Raw genomic sequence first — 12,917 nt, 5'->3', positions numbered from 1 at the left:
CATTACTAAATGATCAGATGCATAATTTCCACTGCTAGACTGTAAAACAAGCGATAAACTCTGCCACATACAGACACAACTCAAAGTACACAAGAGCACTAATAGTCAAAAGGTTGTTTTTTTACTTAAAGACAGGCCTGTTGTAAGCTTCAGTTTTTGTATATTTACTTTATATCTATTCACATTAATTCAACTTATTTTTAAAGCACCTCGTTGCTAGCAGAATTTACGCCAAAGAACTACATTACCCATGATGCTGTACAAACATTCCACCAATCGCAGAGTAGAGTAGGGATCTACAAAATAGCACTCTTGTTCTTGATGAAAACAGAAACATAAATTAGGTCAGACACTTGTTTTTCCTTTAAATTGAGTTTTAAGAAAAAGTCTTGTGTTTAGCTTGTATAAACTCAAGTTATTTTTACTGTTAGTCTAGAAGGATGGGAGATTAAATCTGCAGGTGGAGGTTAAAGAGAATTCTTTATATTATTACACCAATACAATTTGTGTACAACCAGGGCTTTATTTGTGCCGGAACACTGATCCGGCACTTCTAAAATCTGATCCGGCACCTCATTTTACCGATCCCCCTCCTCTTCACTTTCATCCGCGACACCCCCCTCCCCGCTCTTCACTTTCGTCTGCGACACCCCCCTCCCCGCTCTTCACTTTCGTCCGCGACACCCCCCTCCCCGCTCTTCACTTTCATCTGTGACAGCCCCCTCCCCGCTCTTCACTTTCATCTGTGACACCCCCCTCCCCGCTCTTCATTTTCCTCTGTGACAGCCCCCTCCCCGCTCTTCATTTTCATCTGTGACAGCCCCCTCCCCGCTCTTCGCTTTCGTCTGTGACACCCCCCTCCCCGCTCTTCACTTTCATCTGTGACACCCCCCTCCCCGCTCTTCATTTTCCTCTGTGACAGCCCCCTCCCCGCTCTTCATTTTCATCTGTGACAGCCCCCTCCCCGCTCTTCACTTTCATCTGTGACACCCCCCTCCCCGCTCTTCATTTTCCTCTGTGACAGCCCCCTCCCCGCTCTTCACTTTCGTCTGCGACAGCCCCCTCCCCGCTCTTCGCTTTCGTCTGTGACACCCCCCTCCTTGCTCTTCACTTTCGTCTGCGACACCTCCCTCCCCGCTCTTCACTTTCGTCTGCGACACCCCCCTCCCCGCTCTTCACTTTCATCTGTGACAGCCCCCTCCCCGCTCTTCACTTTCGTCTGCGACACCCCCCTCCCCACTCTTCATTTTCGTCTGTGACAGCCCCCTCCCCGCTCTTCATTTTCATCTGTGACAGCCCCCTCCCCGCTCTTCACTTTCGTCTGCGACAGCCCCCTCCCCGCTCTTCGCTTTCGTCTGTGACACCCCCCTCCTTGCTCTTCACTTTCGTCTGGGACACCCCCCTCCCCGCTCTTTACTTTCGTCTGCGACACCCCCCTCCTCGCTCTTCACTTTCGTCCGCGACACCCCCCTCCCTGCTCTTCACTTTCGTCCGCGACAGCCCCCTCCCCGCTCTTCACTTTCGTCTGCGACACCTCCCTCCCCGCTCTTCACTTTCGTCTGCGACACCCCCCTCCTCGCTCTTCACTTTCGTCCGCGACACCCCCCTCCCTGCTCTTCACTTTCGTCCGCGACACCCCCCTCCTCGCTCTTCACTTTCGTCCGCGACACCCCCCTCCCTGCTCTTCACTTTCGTCCGCGACACCCCCCTCCTCGCTCTTCACTTTCGTCTGCGACACCCCATCCCCCACCCCAGCCCCCCCCCCCCCCCTCTTCACTTTCGTCCGCGACACCCCCCTCCCCGCTCTTCACTTTTTTCCGACATCTCTTCCTCCTCTGGGAACATGCCGGATCCGTTACCCCAATCTGTTCCGGGACCTCGCAATTTAGAAATTAAGCACTGCGTACAACAATAATTACTTTACGTTTTTGTTGTGATGGTGTAGGGGTAGATGTTAATAAAATACAATTAATGGGTAATTTAATAAATAATATGAATAATACTCTACTGTTTTTACATTATTGTGAGGGTTGGGATAGGGGTAGATGTTAATAAAATACAATTAATGGGTAATTTATTAAATAATATGAATAATACTCTACTGTTTTTACATTACTGTGAGGGTTGTGGTAGGGGTAGACATCAATAAAATACAATTAATGGGTAATTTAATAGATAATATGAATAATACTTGGTGTAATTACTGTGATGGTTGGGTTTAGGGGTAGATCTTAATAAAATACAATTAAGGGGTAATTTAATAAATAATATGAATAATACTCTGCATAATTGCTGTTTTTTACATTACTGTGAGGGTTGTGGTAGGGGTAGACATTAATAAAATACAATTAATGGGTAATTTAATAGATAATATGAATAATACTTGGTGTAATTACTGTTTTTACATTACTTTGATGGTTGGGTTTAGGGGTAGACATTAATAAAATACAATTAATGGGTAATTTAATCAATAATAAGAGTAATTCGCAGCGTAAATACTGCTTTTACATTATTGGAATGGTTGGGTTTAGGATTGGGATAAAGGTAGACTTTAATAAAATGCAATTAATGGGTAATTTAATAAATAATATAGATATTTCTTGTTGACTTTTGGCCACAGATGCATCCCTTCTAGCAACCATTTTAGTTTACTTTAGTAGTAATTGCTTTAGTAAGCATTTTAGAAACAAATATGGCAAGTCTAATGCTTCTTCAAATAAATTGGGTCAAAAACAACTAATAAATGGAGGAAAAAATAAACCTGTGTTACATTTTTTTAATGTTTTGATGTTCATCTTTCACCCACATACTATATAATGCGGAAATGCTGATATTATCTCTGTAGCTCAGTGTATGTGTGTGTTCAGTCAATGTGTAATCAAATGAATGGAGGTGAATTGAGTTTGACTTCATCAGCACTATATTAATCACACCAACACAAACATGCTTTCGCAAGCCTCTGATGGTCAAGTGTGTGCATGTGTGTGTGTGTCCAGGGTTTGCCTTCTTTCATAACACCACTTTTGAAAAGAGTTCAGAGCTTTTGTTAAAGGTAGAAGACTGTAATCAAAGCAGCATTTATCCCAGACGCTTATCTTCAACACACTGTTTCTAGATGCGTTTGTGCAGAAATCACAGTCACAGTACTGAACCATCTCGAACAAAACTGAATCGTCTTCCCAAAAGAGCTCAACAACCAAATGTACATCAATTAAAGCACTAAAGATGTCATTATATTTAGCCAAAATGAAAGAAAATGTGTTTTGACTGAAGATAATTAAGCTTATTTTTAGGATTATTTAGTGCAGGTAAGTTTTTTGCAGGTTAGTTTCATGTGAAATAAAAGTTTAATGAAATAAACTGATTAATGAGTCATAAATGGTTTACATTTTTGGTTTAAACATTTTAATGGTTAAAAAATTTACATTTTATTAAAATAATTTTAATGGTTTTACAATGCACAATAAAATTTTATTTGTCAGTATTTCTTCTTGTTTTCCAGGAAAGAACATTTTAAATTGACATCCAAATACTAACCATCCAAATAAAAAACAATAAATAATTTCTAAATAAATTTTAGGAGAAAACAATAACATTAATTTATATTAAATGTTTTTTCAACAATTAAGTGGTTTCAATCTGGAGGATTTACAATCCATATATACAGTAATTTCATTTTTATTTACATTCTTCAGAAACATTTGTCTTTGGTCATGTCCACACTAATACGTTTTTGTTTATAAATACATATTTTTCTCTTCGTTTTAACCTTCCGTCCACACTGAGATGTTAGTTTTAGGAAACAAAAGCGTATCTTTTTGAAAACGCTGTCCAAAGTTGATAATTGTGAAAATGCTGTTTTTGTGTTGTAGTGTGGTCTGTGAAAATGGCAACCTAGGCTCATTGTGGATACGTACCCAGGTCTACATTACTGGGGGCAGGGAAATACATAACCGAAGCTATGTCTTCTCACAGTTTTTGTTTTTGCAAATCCGCCAGAGGCCGCTGTGTATGTTTTTTGAAGACCACAATTTCCTCTCATACGTCCTCTTCTCGTGTAAATCCACCAGAGGGCGCAGTATACATTTCAGCTGACCAGGCCAGCTTGCTGTCGATTGATTGACTGACCGACCCACCGACCCCCTTCCCTTATCCCAACCGATAGTGTTTTCAAAAGCAATCTAGAAAAAGAACAGCCGTCACGTGATTTCACAACATTTTCAGCCTGTTGTTTATTTTTATGTATTTATTTGTTTGTTTTTGTTGTTTCCTGGTTTATGGAACCTCGTCGTCGCGGTCAACTCTGCTCCACGTCTCAAGTTCAACGACGTATGTGGCGAGCCGCATGAACAGAATACCATCCCGTAATGTTTATTTTAAAGATGAAATGTAACCAGACGTACCTCTGGCAACATAATTCGCGCTCTCCAGAAATGTAGACAGGGGTACGTATCCACAATGAGCCTGTGTTGGAAAACAAAGGCTTTGGAAAACGATTATGCGTTTTAGCCATGTGATCGATTCAGCTAACATTGTGGACAGCATTGTAAAGCAGATGTTTTGGATGCTGTCGTTTTGACAGCTTTATTAAAGTTTAATGTCAGTTTCTACATGCTCCATATTACTGTAACTCTCTTCAATGGAATGTTTACTGGGAGTTATAGTTCAGCGGCAGACAGTTGTGACATTTTGCTGTGATGTTTCATGGAAAGTAAATAAACAACAGGCAGATATGATGCAGATAAACGCATCTTACGTCTGTGCACATGCGCAGTACATGAACGAAAGTGGTTTCAGTCATTTTAGTGTGGATGACTTTTTTTTTCAAATGAATTGAAATCGTGTGGAGTGTTTTTAGATTTATCTGGATTAGTGAAATCAAAACTAACCATATGATTTTGGTAGCTCACATTGCTAGTTTTGTGGTGAACAATTCATCTGTGCATGTCATTAAGAAAAAAAAACTATTGTTTTCTCTTGTAATCTTTATTTAAAATATGAAAACGCACTTCCTGTTTTTTTTTTCAGTTAGTTACTTAGGAATTTGGCGTGGCTAACATACTTAACCACGCCCCTCCAGCTGTCAGTTTTGCCAACAAACAGAAACAGTGAGGAGGAGGAGTCTGTTAGGTTGTAATAACTCTCCCCAAACCCTTTTACCATCTTTCTGAAAGAAATGCCTACTTTACTACATCCAATCAGCTCGCAGTAGAAAAAGCCACACCCACTGTTTTCTCATTTCTGTTTCTCTAAGACTTTAATATATGAATGGTTAGAAATTTGAACTAGAATACTAGATAAATAAATAAAAACTTTTTTGTGTGTTTTTCATAGACTGACATCATTACAAGTCCACCTGAACAACCAGAGGTTAAAGCGGCTGCCACTGAGACTAACAGAAATGCTAATGATGTCCATCGATCAATAATCCAGATTCCCAAACACAAAGCAAGCACTGACCTACTCGCAGCTCCTGGCCGAAGACGGTGCGTTCGCCCAACGCCGAGCAGTTCCAGCGGCCGTATCTGAACTGGTACTGGCATTCGTTGATGCCCAGCTGCGCTCCTTCTCCGATCACGATGATGGCGTCCGGCCGGCTCTGGCAGATGGCGCGCTGACGGGGGGCAAGACCCGGGATCTTATTGCAGATTATATTCGCACCAAGAGCCACCACTGAGGAAAGAGCCCTAGGACAGAAGACATGCAAACCAAGGTTATTTTAGTTAATGAAAATTAAGACTAAAATAATTGGTTAAAAAACATTCTCGTTAAGTGAAATTAAATAAAACAATTCACAATAAAAAAAATACAAGTAACAACAGTCACTGAAAAACTAGCTGAAATAAAATTAGAGATTCACAACAAGTTAAAACTACACTGCAAAAAAGTTTTAGTGAAGTTTTACAAACTAATTTCAAGAGGAGCACATGATATGATTGATCGTAGCTGGTCCCTCATCTGTAATCAGTAACAATCCAATCAGATTAATCCAAGCCTACAATAAATAGGCTGATTTCACCCTACTGCATTAAGCTGCGGTCACACTGGGCTTTTCCTCCCATAGACTTCCATTCATACGCACGCGAATGCGTCAGACCGGAAACGCAAGGTCATGCGTCAAGTTTCGCATGTTGCTGTGGTGCAAAGTTCAAGCTTGGTGAACTCTGACCTGTGAAATCGCATCACTTGAGTGCGTGAGACCAATTGAGGATCAAAACATGACCTCTCTGGACAGAAATGTAAAATATGGAGCAATCACTGGCTTTTTAAAAATTTTTGATCATCTTGTTTAATCCCGCCCATTTTCACAGCGCCGCACGACAGAATTTCGCACACAAACTCTGGTGTGACCGCAGCTAACCTCTGGTGTGACCGCAGCTTTATCTTCATTTTAGAAGAATCCCTCTTCCGAGCCATCTCCTCCTTTTCCAGGGGGAGCTCTAGAGACCTACCTGATCTCGAGCACCCTTACTTGCTTATTGACCAGGCTGGAGCCCTGGGTTCAATTATCTCCTAACTCAGGGTTCTCTCCAGGGACAGCATGTCAAACCTGCTAATAGCGTCAAGCAATATCTAAGTGTGAACTCTTGAACTTAGATTTTTTTTGTCTTGTTTCTAGTCTAAACATCTAAACATTTTTTAATGAAAAAGCATTTTCTAGACAAGCAAAACCTATTGTCTTGTTTTAAGAAATGATAAATCAAAATTAAGTGAGTTTTCCCTAAAACAAGCAAAATAATCTGCCAATGGGGTAAGGAAAATAATCTTATATCAAAAGGAAAATCAAGATTATTTTGCTTAGGCCTGGACAAAAACAGAGTAAAAAAGAAAAACATAAACAAATATGAATAAAAATTGTTTATTAGACCACAACAGCATAAATTAAGATGACACAGAAGTATAATTAAATAAAACAGAATAGAATTGAACATAACCACAAGCCAGTTCTGTAATATAGAATAGAACAAGATAAACTATCGAGAAAAACAAGACAAAAACAAAATAAAAACATGACCAAAGATGAATACAACAGTTAATAAGACCACAACAGCATGAATGAACATAAAAGTAAAACTGAATAAAATATAACAGAATTGAACGTAAGCCAAAAGGCCAGGCCTTTCTGTAATATACAGTACAATAAAATAGACCAAGCTCGAACTCTATAGAGGTAACAGGACTAAAATAAAAGGGCTCATTTTAGAAAACGTACCCCTATATACATTTCTGGAGATCGCGAATTATGTAGCCAGAAGTACGTACGGCTGCATTTCGTCTTTAAAATGAACGCTACGAGGCGGTATGATGCTGTTCCTTTTCACGGTTAACAGCTGACCGCCTACCTCCGTATGGACTGCTTTCCCACTGTAACCAGTTTGTCCAGTAGCTCACCATGTACTTCAGCAGACTTGAGATGCAGAGAGGAGATGACCACGATGATGGGGTTTAAGTCTGGTGAAGAACAGTTACAGAAACAGAAGCCAAAAAATAAAATAAACAAGTAAATAACAGAGTGAGAATGTGGTAAAATATGAAAATGTGGTAAAAATCAGGTGATGGTTTTTCTATTTCTGGATTGCTTTTTAAAACTGTCGGTTGAGTTTAGGGAAGGGGTGAGCGCTGGTCAATCGGTGCTTTTGAAAACTATTGGTTGGGTTTAGAGAAGGAGGAGGGTGGGTCAGCCGATTACTAAGTCAGCGGCCTCTGGTGGATATACACAAGAACAGCAAGCATGAATGGAACTCGCAAGAGAAATTTGAGATCTGAAAAAGCATACACAGTGGCCTCTGGTGGATTCGCAAAAACATTAACTGCAAAAAACGTAGCTCCTGGGATGTGTTTGGCGCTCTCCAGAAATGTATATAGGGGTACATTTTCAGAATGAGCCTGGGTTGCAAAATTGCACATCAGAATAGGTCAAAAACTAAAATAACAGTATAAACAAATTGGTATAGATGTGAACAATCCAACACAACATGACTGAACATACAGTGAAAGAACAAAAATGAATAAATGTAAATCACAAAAGTTTACAGAGCTGAATAGAACTTAAAATGACAACCAATAACCATAAAACAGAATTTAAAAGAATTAAACAGAACAGAGTATAAGGAATATTACGCAAACAGAACACCACCACTAACCATGACAGCAGTTAATTAGAATAGAGTAGGATGAAAACAGAATGCCACCACAATACATGAAAGAGTTGAATAGAACACGGAACCTGATAGAATTCAACAGGACATAATAGAATGGAACGCCACAAGTAAGCAGGAGAGAATAAAACAGGTTGTTGCTAGATCGGATAGGTTTGCGGCTGGAAGTTAATGAGAATTATTTCTATTGTTTATTAAATTTCCCATTTATTGTATTTTACCCCCACCCCAACCCTAAAGCCAGCCATCACAGTAAGGTAAAAACAGTTGTTGTACAGAGTATTATTTAAGTTATCTATTAAATTACCCAATAATTTGTATTTTTAACACCTACTCCCACCCCAACGCTAAACCCAACCGCCACAGTACTGTAAAAATATTAATTATTGTTATACAGTGTCATTAAAAAATGTTGCTTTATTAATGTGCATATTGCACTTCCGGCCGGCCGCATATGCGATCTAGACTTTACCAATAAAACAGAGCGTCACAGAATAGAATTACAGAATCACATCCCTAAACATGACGGAATAAAACAGGACATCAGAGAACTGTAACACTAAACATGACAAAATAGAATAGAATACCATCACTAAATATGATAAAGCATGAGTAGAATATGAACAAAACACGACTAAATGATCAAACAGGTACATCAAACAGAATATTCAATTCATTTGAATTCATCTTTATTTCTTTAGCACTTTTACAATGTAGGTTGTGTCAAAGCAGCTTAACGTAGAAGTTCTAGTAAATTGAAGCTGTGTCAGTGCAGTTTTCAGAGTTGAGGTTCAGTTCGGTTTAATTTTCACTGCTGAAAGTCCAAACTGAAGAGCTAATCCATCGCTGCGCAGCTCCACGAGTCCTAAATCATGCAAGCCAGGGGTGATATCACCACTGAACAGGACAGAGTGGAACTAAACATAATAGAGTAGAATAAAACAAAACAAATACTAAACATGACAGAATATCAGGACTTAACATGATCGAATAGAACAGCACAACCATTGGTACAACCAAATAGAATTTCAAGAGTTCACACTTAGCTAATGCTTAAATAAGTAAAAGCCAATTCGGCATGCTGTCCTGGGAGAGAGCCCTGAGCTCTAAGGATCCACAAGCCCAGGGCTCCCTCCGTTTGGAAGGGAGGGAGAGAGGGGAGTCTGAGCTCAGGTAGGTCTCGAGAACTCCTCTGTTATTGGATTAGGATAAGTCAGAGTGGAAGGGGGGTTTTGTTGAAAAAACAAGGATGACAAAGGTAAGGAAGGCGGACTATTTATATGCATTTGAATACGTCTGATTGGTTGGTTAGTGATTGATGATACGAGACCAGCCGTGGTCAATCATAGCACATGATCCTCTTGAAATTTGTTTATAAAACCTCACTAAACAAAACACAACCACTGAACATGTTAAAATGGAACTGAATCTGAATAAAGTAGAACACAACCACTGATGATTTTATAATAGACATGAATATGATATACAGTAATAGAACACAAACTCTGTAGATGATAAAGTAGAATAGAACTGAAAAAACAGAACACTAGCAATGTAAAGAATAGAATTGAACGCCACCGCTGAACATGTTATAATAGAAATGAATATGATACAATTGAACTGAATAAAATAAAACACTAGCACTGTATGGCTGCATTTAGACTGCATGGTTCAAGTAACCCAATTCCGATTTTTTCCTCCTATGAGGCACAGATCGGATATGGTCCAATGTGCGTGTAAGGAGTAAAAAAATCACATGGATTCTGATTTACTCAAGTCAGATTCTGATATGAATCGGATCCGTGCCCTCGTGTCTGCAGTGTAAACAGGTAGATCGGATTTTCACCTTTCAATGCGAGTCGCACGTCATTAAAAACTGTAGAGAAAGACTTCAACTCTGATGCTTTCATTTCACAACAGACTTTAGCAGAGTCCCAAACCTTAAATCTCATATACTAGAAAAAAAAAAAACTTTTATCTTGTCAAGTATTTAAGCATGTTAACGAGAGAGCGCGAGCACAACTTCCACCATGTAAACAATATAAACTAATATAAAACTATTGCATACAAAATGGGCATAACATATGGACATGACATTAAAATCCCTACTTGTTAAAAAAAAAGCCTCAATTAAAAGAATATGACTAAATGAGAACTTTTCTGTCATAAACTATAGCAAACAACTTGTAAAAAAGAAAATAAAACAATGAAACCCTGTGAACAGATTAAATACAGGAATGGAGAAAAGAGCGCTCTTTATTATCAGCTGTCAGTCAGCGCCTGCTCTTTTTTTCCTGCTTGTTGGGCCTTTTGCCGTGTGCAGTGTAAATGCAAACAATCGGATACTTTAAAAAGATGATGTAAGCGGGTCATCAAAAAAAACAAACTGATACAGTCACAAAATCGGAATTGACTATCGAGATCTGCAGTGTATAGAATCGAACATAACCACTGAACACGTTATAATAGAACTAAATATGATACAATAGAACTGAAGAAAATATAACACTAGGGGCTCTATTTTAATGGTGTAGGCACAAAGTCTAAAGCTCATGGAGCAAAAGCATTAAGGGCATGTCTGAATCCAGTTTTGCTATTTTATTTTATTATATTTTAAGTTTTTTTTACCTTTATTAGACAGGACAGTGAAGTTGAGACAGGAATACATTGGAAGCAGTCAGAGGGGGGAAGGATTGGCAAAGGACCTCATGCCGGGAATCAAACTCAGGTCGCTGTAAGCACCTCAGTGCTATATGTCGGCGCACTTTACCACTAGGCTATTGGCGGCGACACAATTTTGCTATTTTAAGGACAGAAAGATACGCTCTGTGCCACGGTGCATGGTCTAACAACGTTGTGCTTATTCTCTTACTGAGTTATGGGTGTGTTTAAACCAATCAGAGTCTCATCTCACATTCCCTTTAAGAGTCAGTTGGGTTATGCCATGGTGCAATTGCTATATGTAAGTGTAAAACTGAACGCTTCACTAACGAGAAGACAGAGCATCTGCAGCGCGAGGATAAAGAACGAGCCTCCTCCATTCAGCCTCTTTACTTTCTCTTTACTTAACTCCTTTACTTTACTCCTTTACTTTCGTGGATAAGGAAACGGTGGAAACTCACTCCACTGAAGACATCTATTGGCCCACATATTTGTTAAACGCAAAGCTTTGTTTCAAAACTATTTCTAAATTCAGTTCTAATTTCCAGGAAACAAATAAATAAACAATAATAATGAAGTGTGGTCAAAAAACTTATATCCAAACAAACGTCCGGTTCTTATGCCTCATATGGGGATGCAGACGTCTCTAAAACCCCACAGGTGGACAAATCTAAAGTAGTTTTTATTAAAAACCAATATAAATATGCATATATTAACTAATACTGCTAATAATGATAACATACAGATGCAGATTGTCATGAATAAACTGACAAAAGCCCCCGAGATGAAGAAGGCATGGAGGCATGTAGATAATAATCATTTTTGTAACGTTTTAATCCTTTAATTGTTTTCATATGTAAAGATATTTGTGTATTGCTGTACATCCTGCGTGTATAAAGCCATGTGTAAGCCTGCATAACTAACATGCTCTGCACTGGAATTTAGACCAGCATTTAGTTGGTCAATGGCGTGGTCTATTTCACTTCTTCAAAATAGTAACGTGCCAACAATGCGCCTTAACACACCTCCCTTTCAGACCAGCACACCATGAGTCCACAAAGTGGCGCAAATGGATTGGCTATTTAAACAATGTGGTGCAAAACGTAAAAATTACTGTTGCACTGGTCAGAAAATAGCAACAAATCGCACCATACACGCTTTGCACCTTATTGCACCAGGTGTACGATAGGGGTCTAGCATTGTAAATGACAGAATTAAATAGAATAGAACACAACCACTGAACGTATTATAATAGAACTGAATATGGTACAATACAACAGAATAAAACAGAATACTGCAAATGAAAGAATAAAACACAACCACTAAACAGTTTTATAGAGTTAACCATGATAGAAAAGAGCAAAATAAAACAACAGAACAACTGAATATAATAAAGGAGAATAGAACAGAACACAACCACTGAAGTAAACAACAGCACACAAAGGAACAGAACTTAGTGCTTTATACAGAGCAGAAGAGAACAATGTGTTACTGGTTATAAAGATCAGATTTTTATGCCCATTTTTTTAAAATTCATCTCATATTTTCATGCAACTGTGACCACACAAAGTGGGTCATGTTCCAAACGCACACATCTCTGTCATCATACAGCTTTTCGTGTTGATACAGCCCTCGACAGCGCTCTTAATATGCACACTGAGTATTTTCGGCACTCTGTGTGTGTGTTTGCAGAAACCCAGGCGGCTAAACAAGCGGGCTTCAATATTTACGAGCATTGAACCCGTTCAGATATGTGCCTTTCAAACATGTCAGAGACGAGGGCTGTAAAAAAACTCAACAAGACTCATGCCAACTTTAAAGAATGACGTCAGCGAGGATCCACCGCAAGAGGGGCAAGTTGCAACAAGTAAATTGTGTGTCAGCAAAAGATAGACTTATGTATTCCCCGTCAAAATAGATCAAACAGCGTGAAACAAAGACGGGGAATGTTCATTGGAAATCGGATATGGCTGGTTTGATTCTTTACTGGTTGTGTTTCCATGTCCACAATGGCTTAAGAATTACTCTTAAATACAAAACCACATGTGTGATGTAGTCGAGGGACCCCTGTGTTTAAGAAACATCTCCTGTTTCTGC

The 12,917-nt window shown here is 39.2% G+C and overlaps 1 protein-coding gene across 1 annotated transcript in view; it reads right to left on the bottom strand.

Moving 5' to 3' along the window:
• wnt7bb (wingless-type MMTV integration site family, member 7Bb) overlaps positions 1-12,917 on the bottom strand; it is a 54,573-nt gene that overhangs the window by 28,219 nt on the left and 13,437 nt on the right. Inside the window, 1 exon segment of the mRNA XM_056451962.1 lies at positions 5,461-5,687. Within this exon segment, the coding sequence (XP_056307937.1) occupies positions 5,461-5,687 (227 nt within the window).

The sequence above is a fragment of the Danio aesculapii genome, chromosome 25, assembly GCF_903798145.1.
Source record: "Danio aesculapii chromosome 25, fDanAes4.1, whole genome shotgun sequence".
Lineage (NCBI taxonomy): Eukaryota > Metazoa > Chordata > Actinopteri > Cypriniformes > Danionidae > Danio > Danio aesculapii.
The sequence above is the reverse complement of the archived record's forward strand: the minus strand, read 5'-3'. Positions and strand labels throughout refer to the sequence as shown.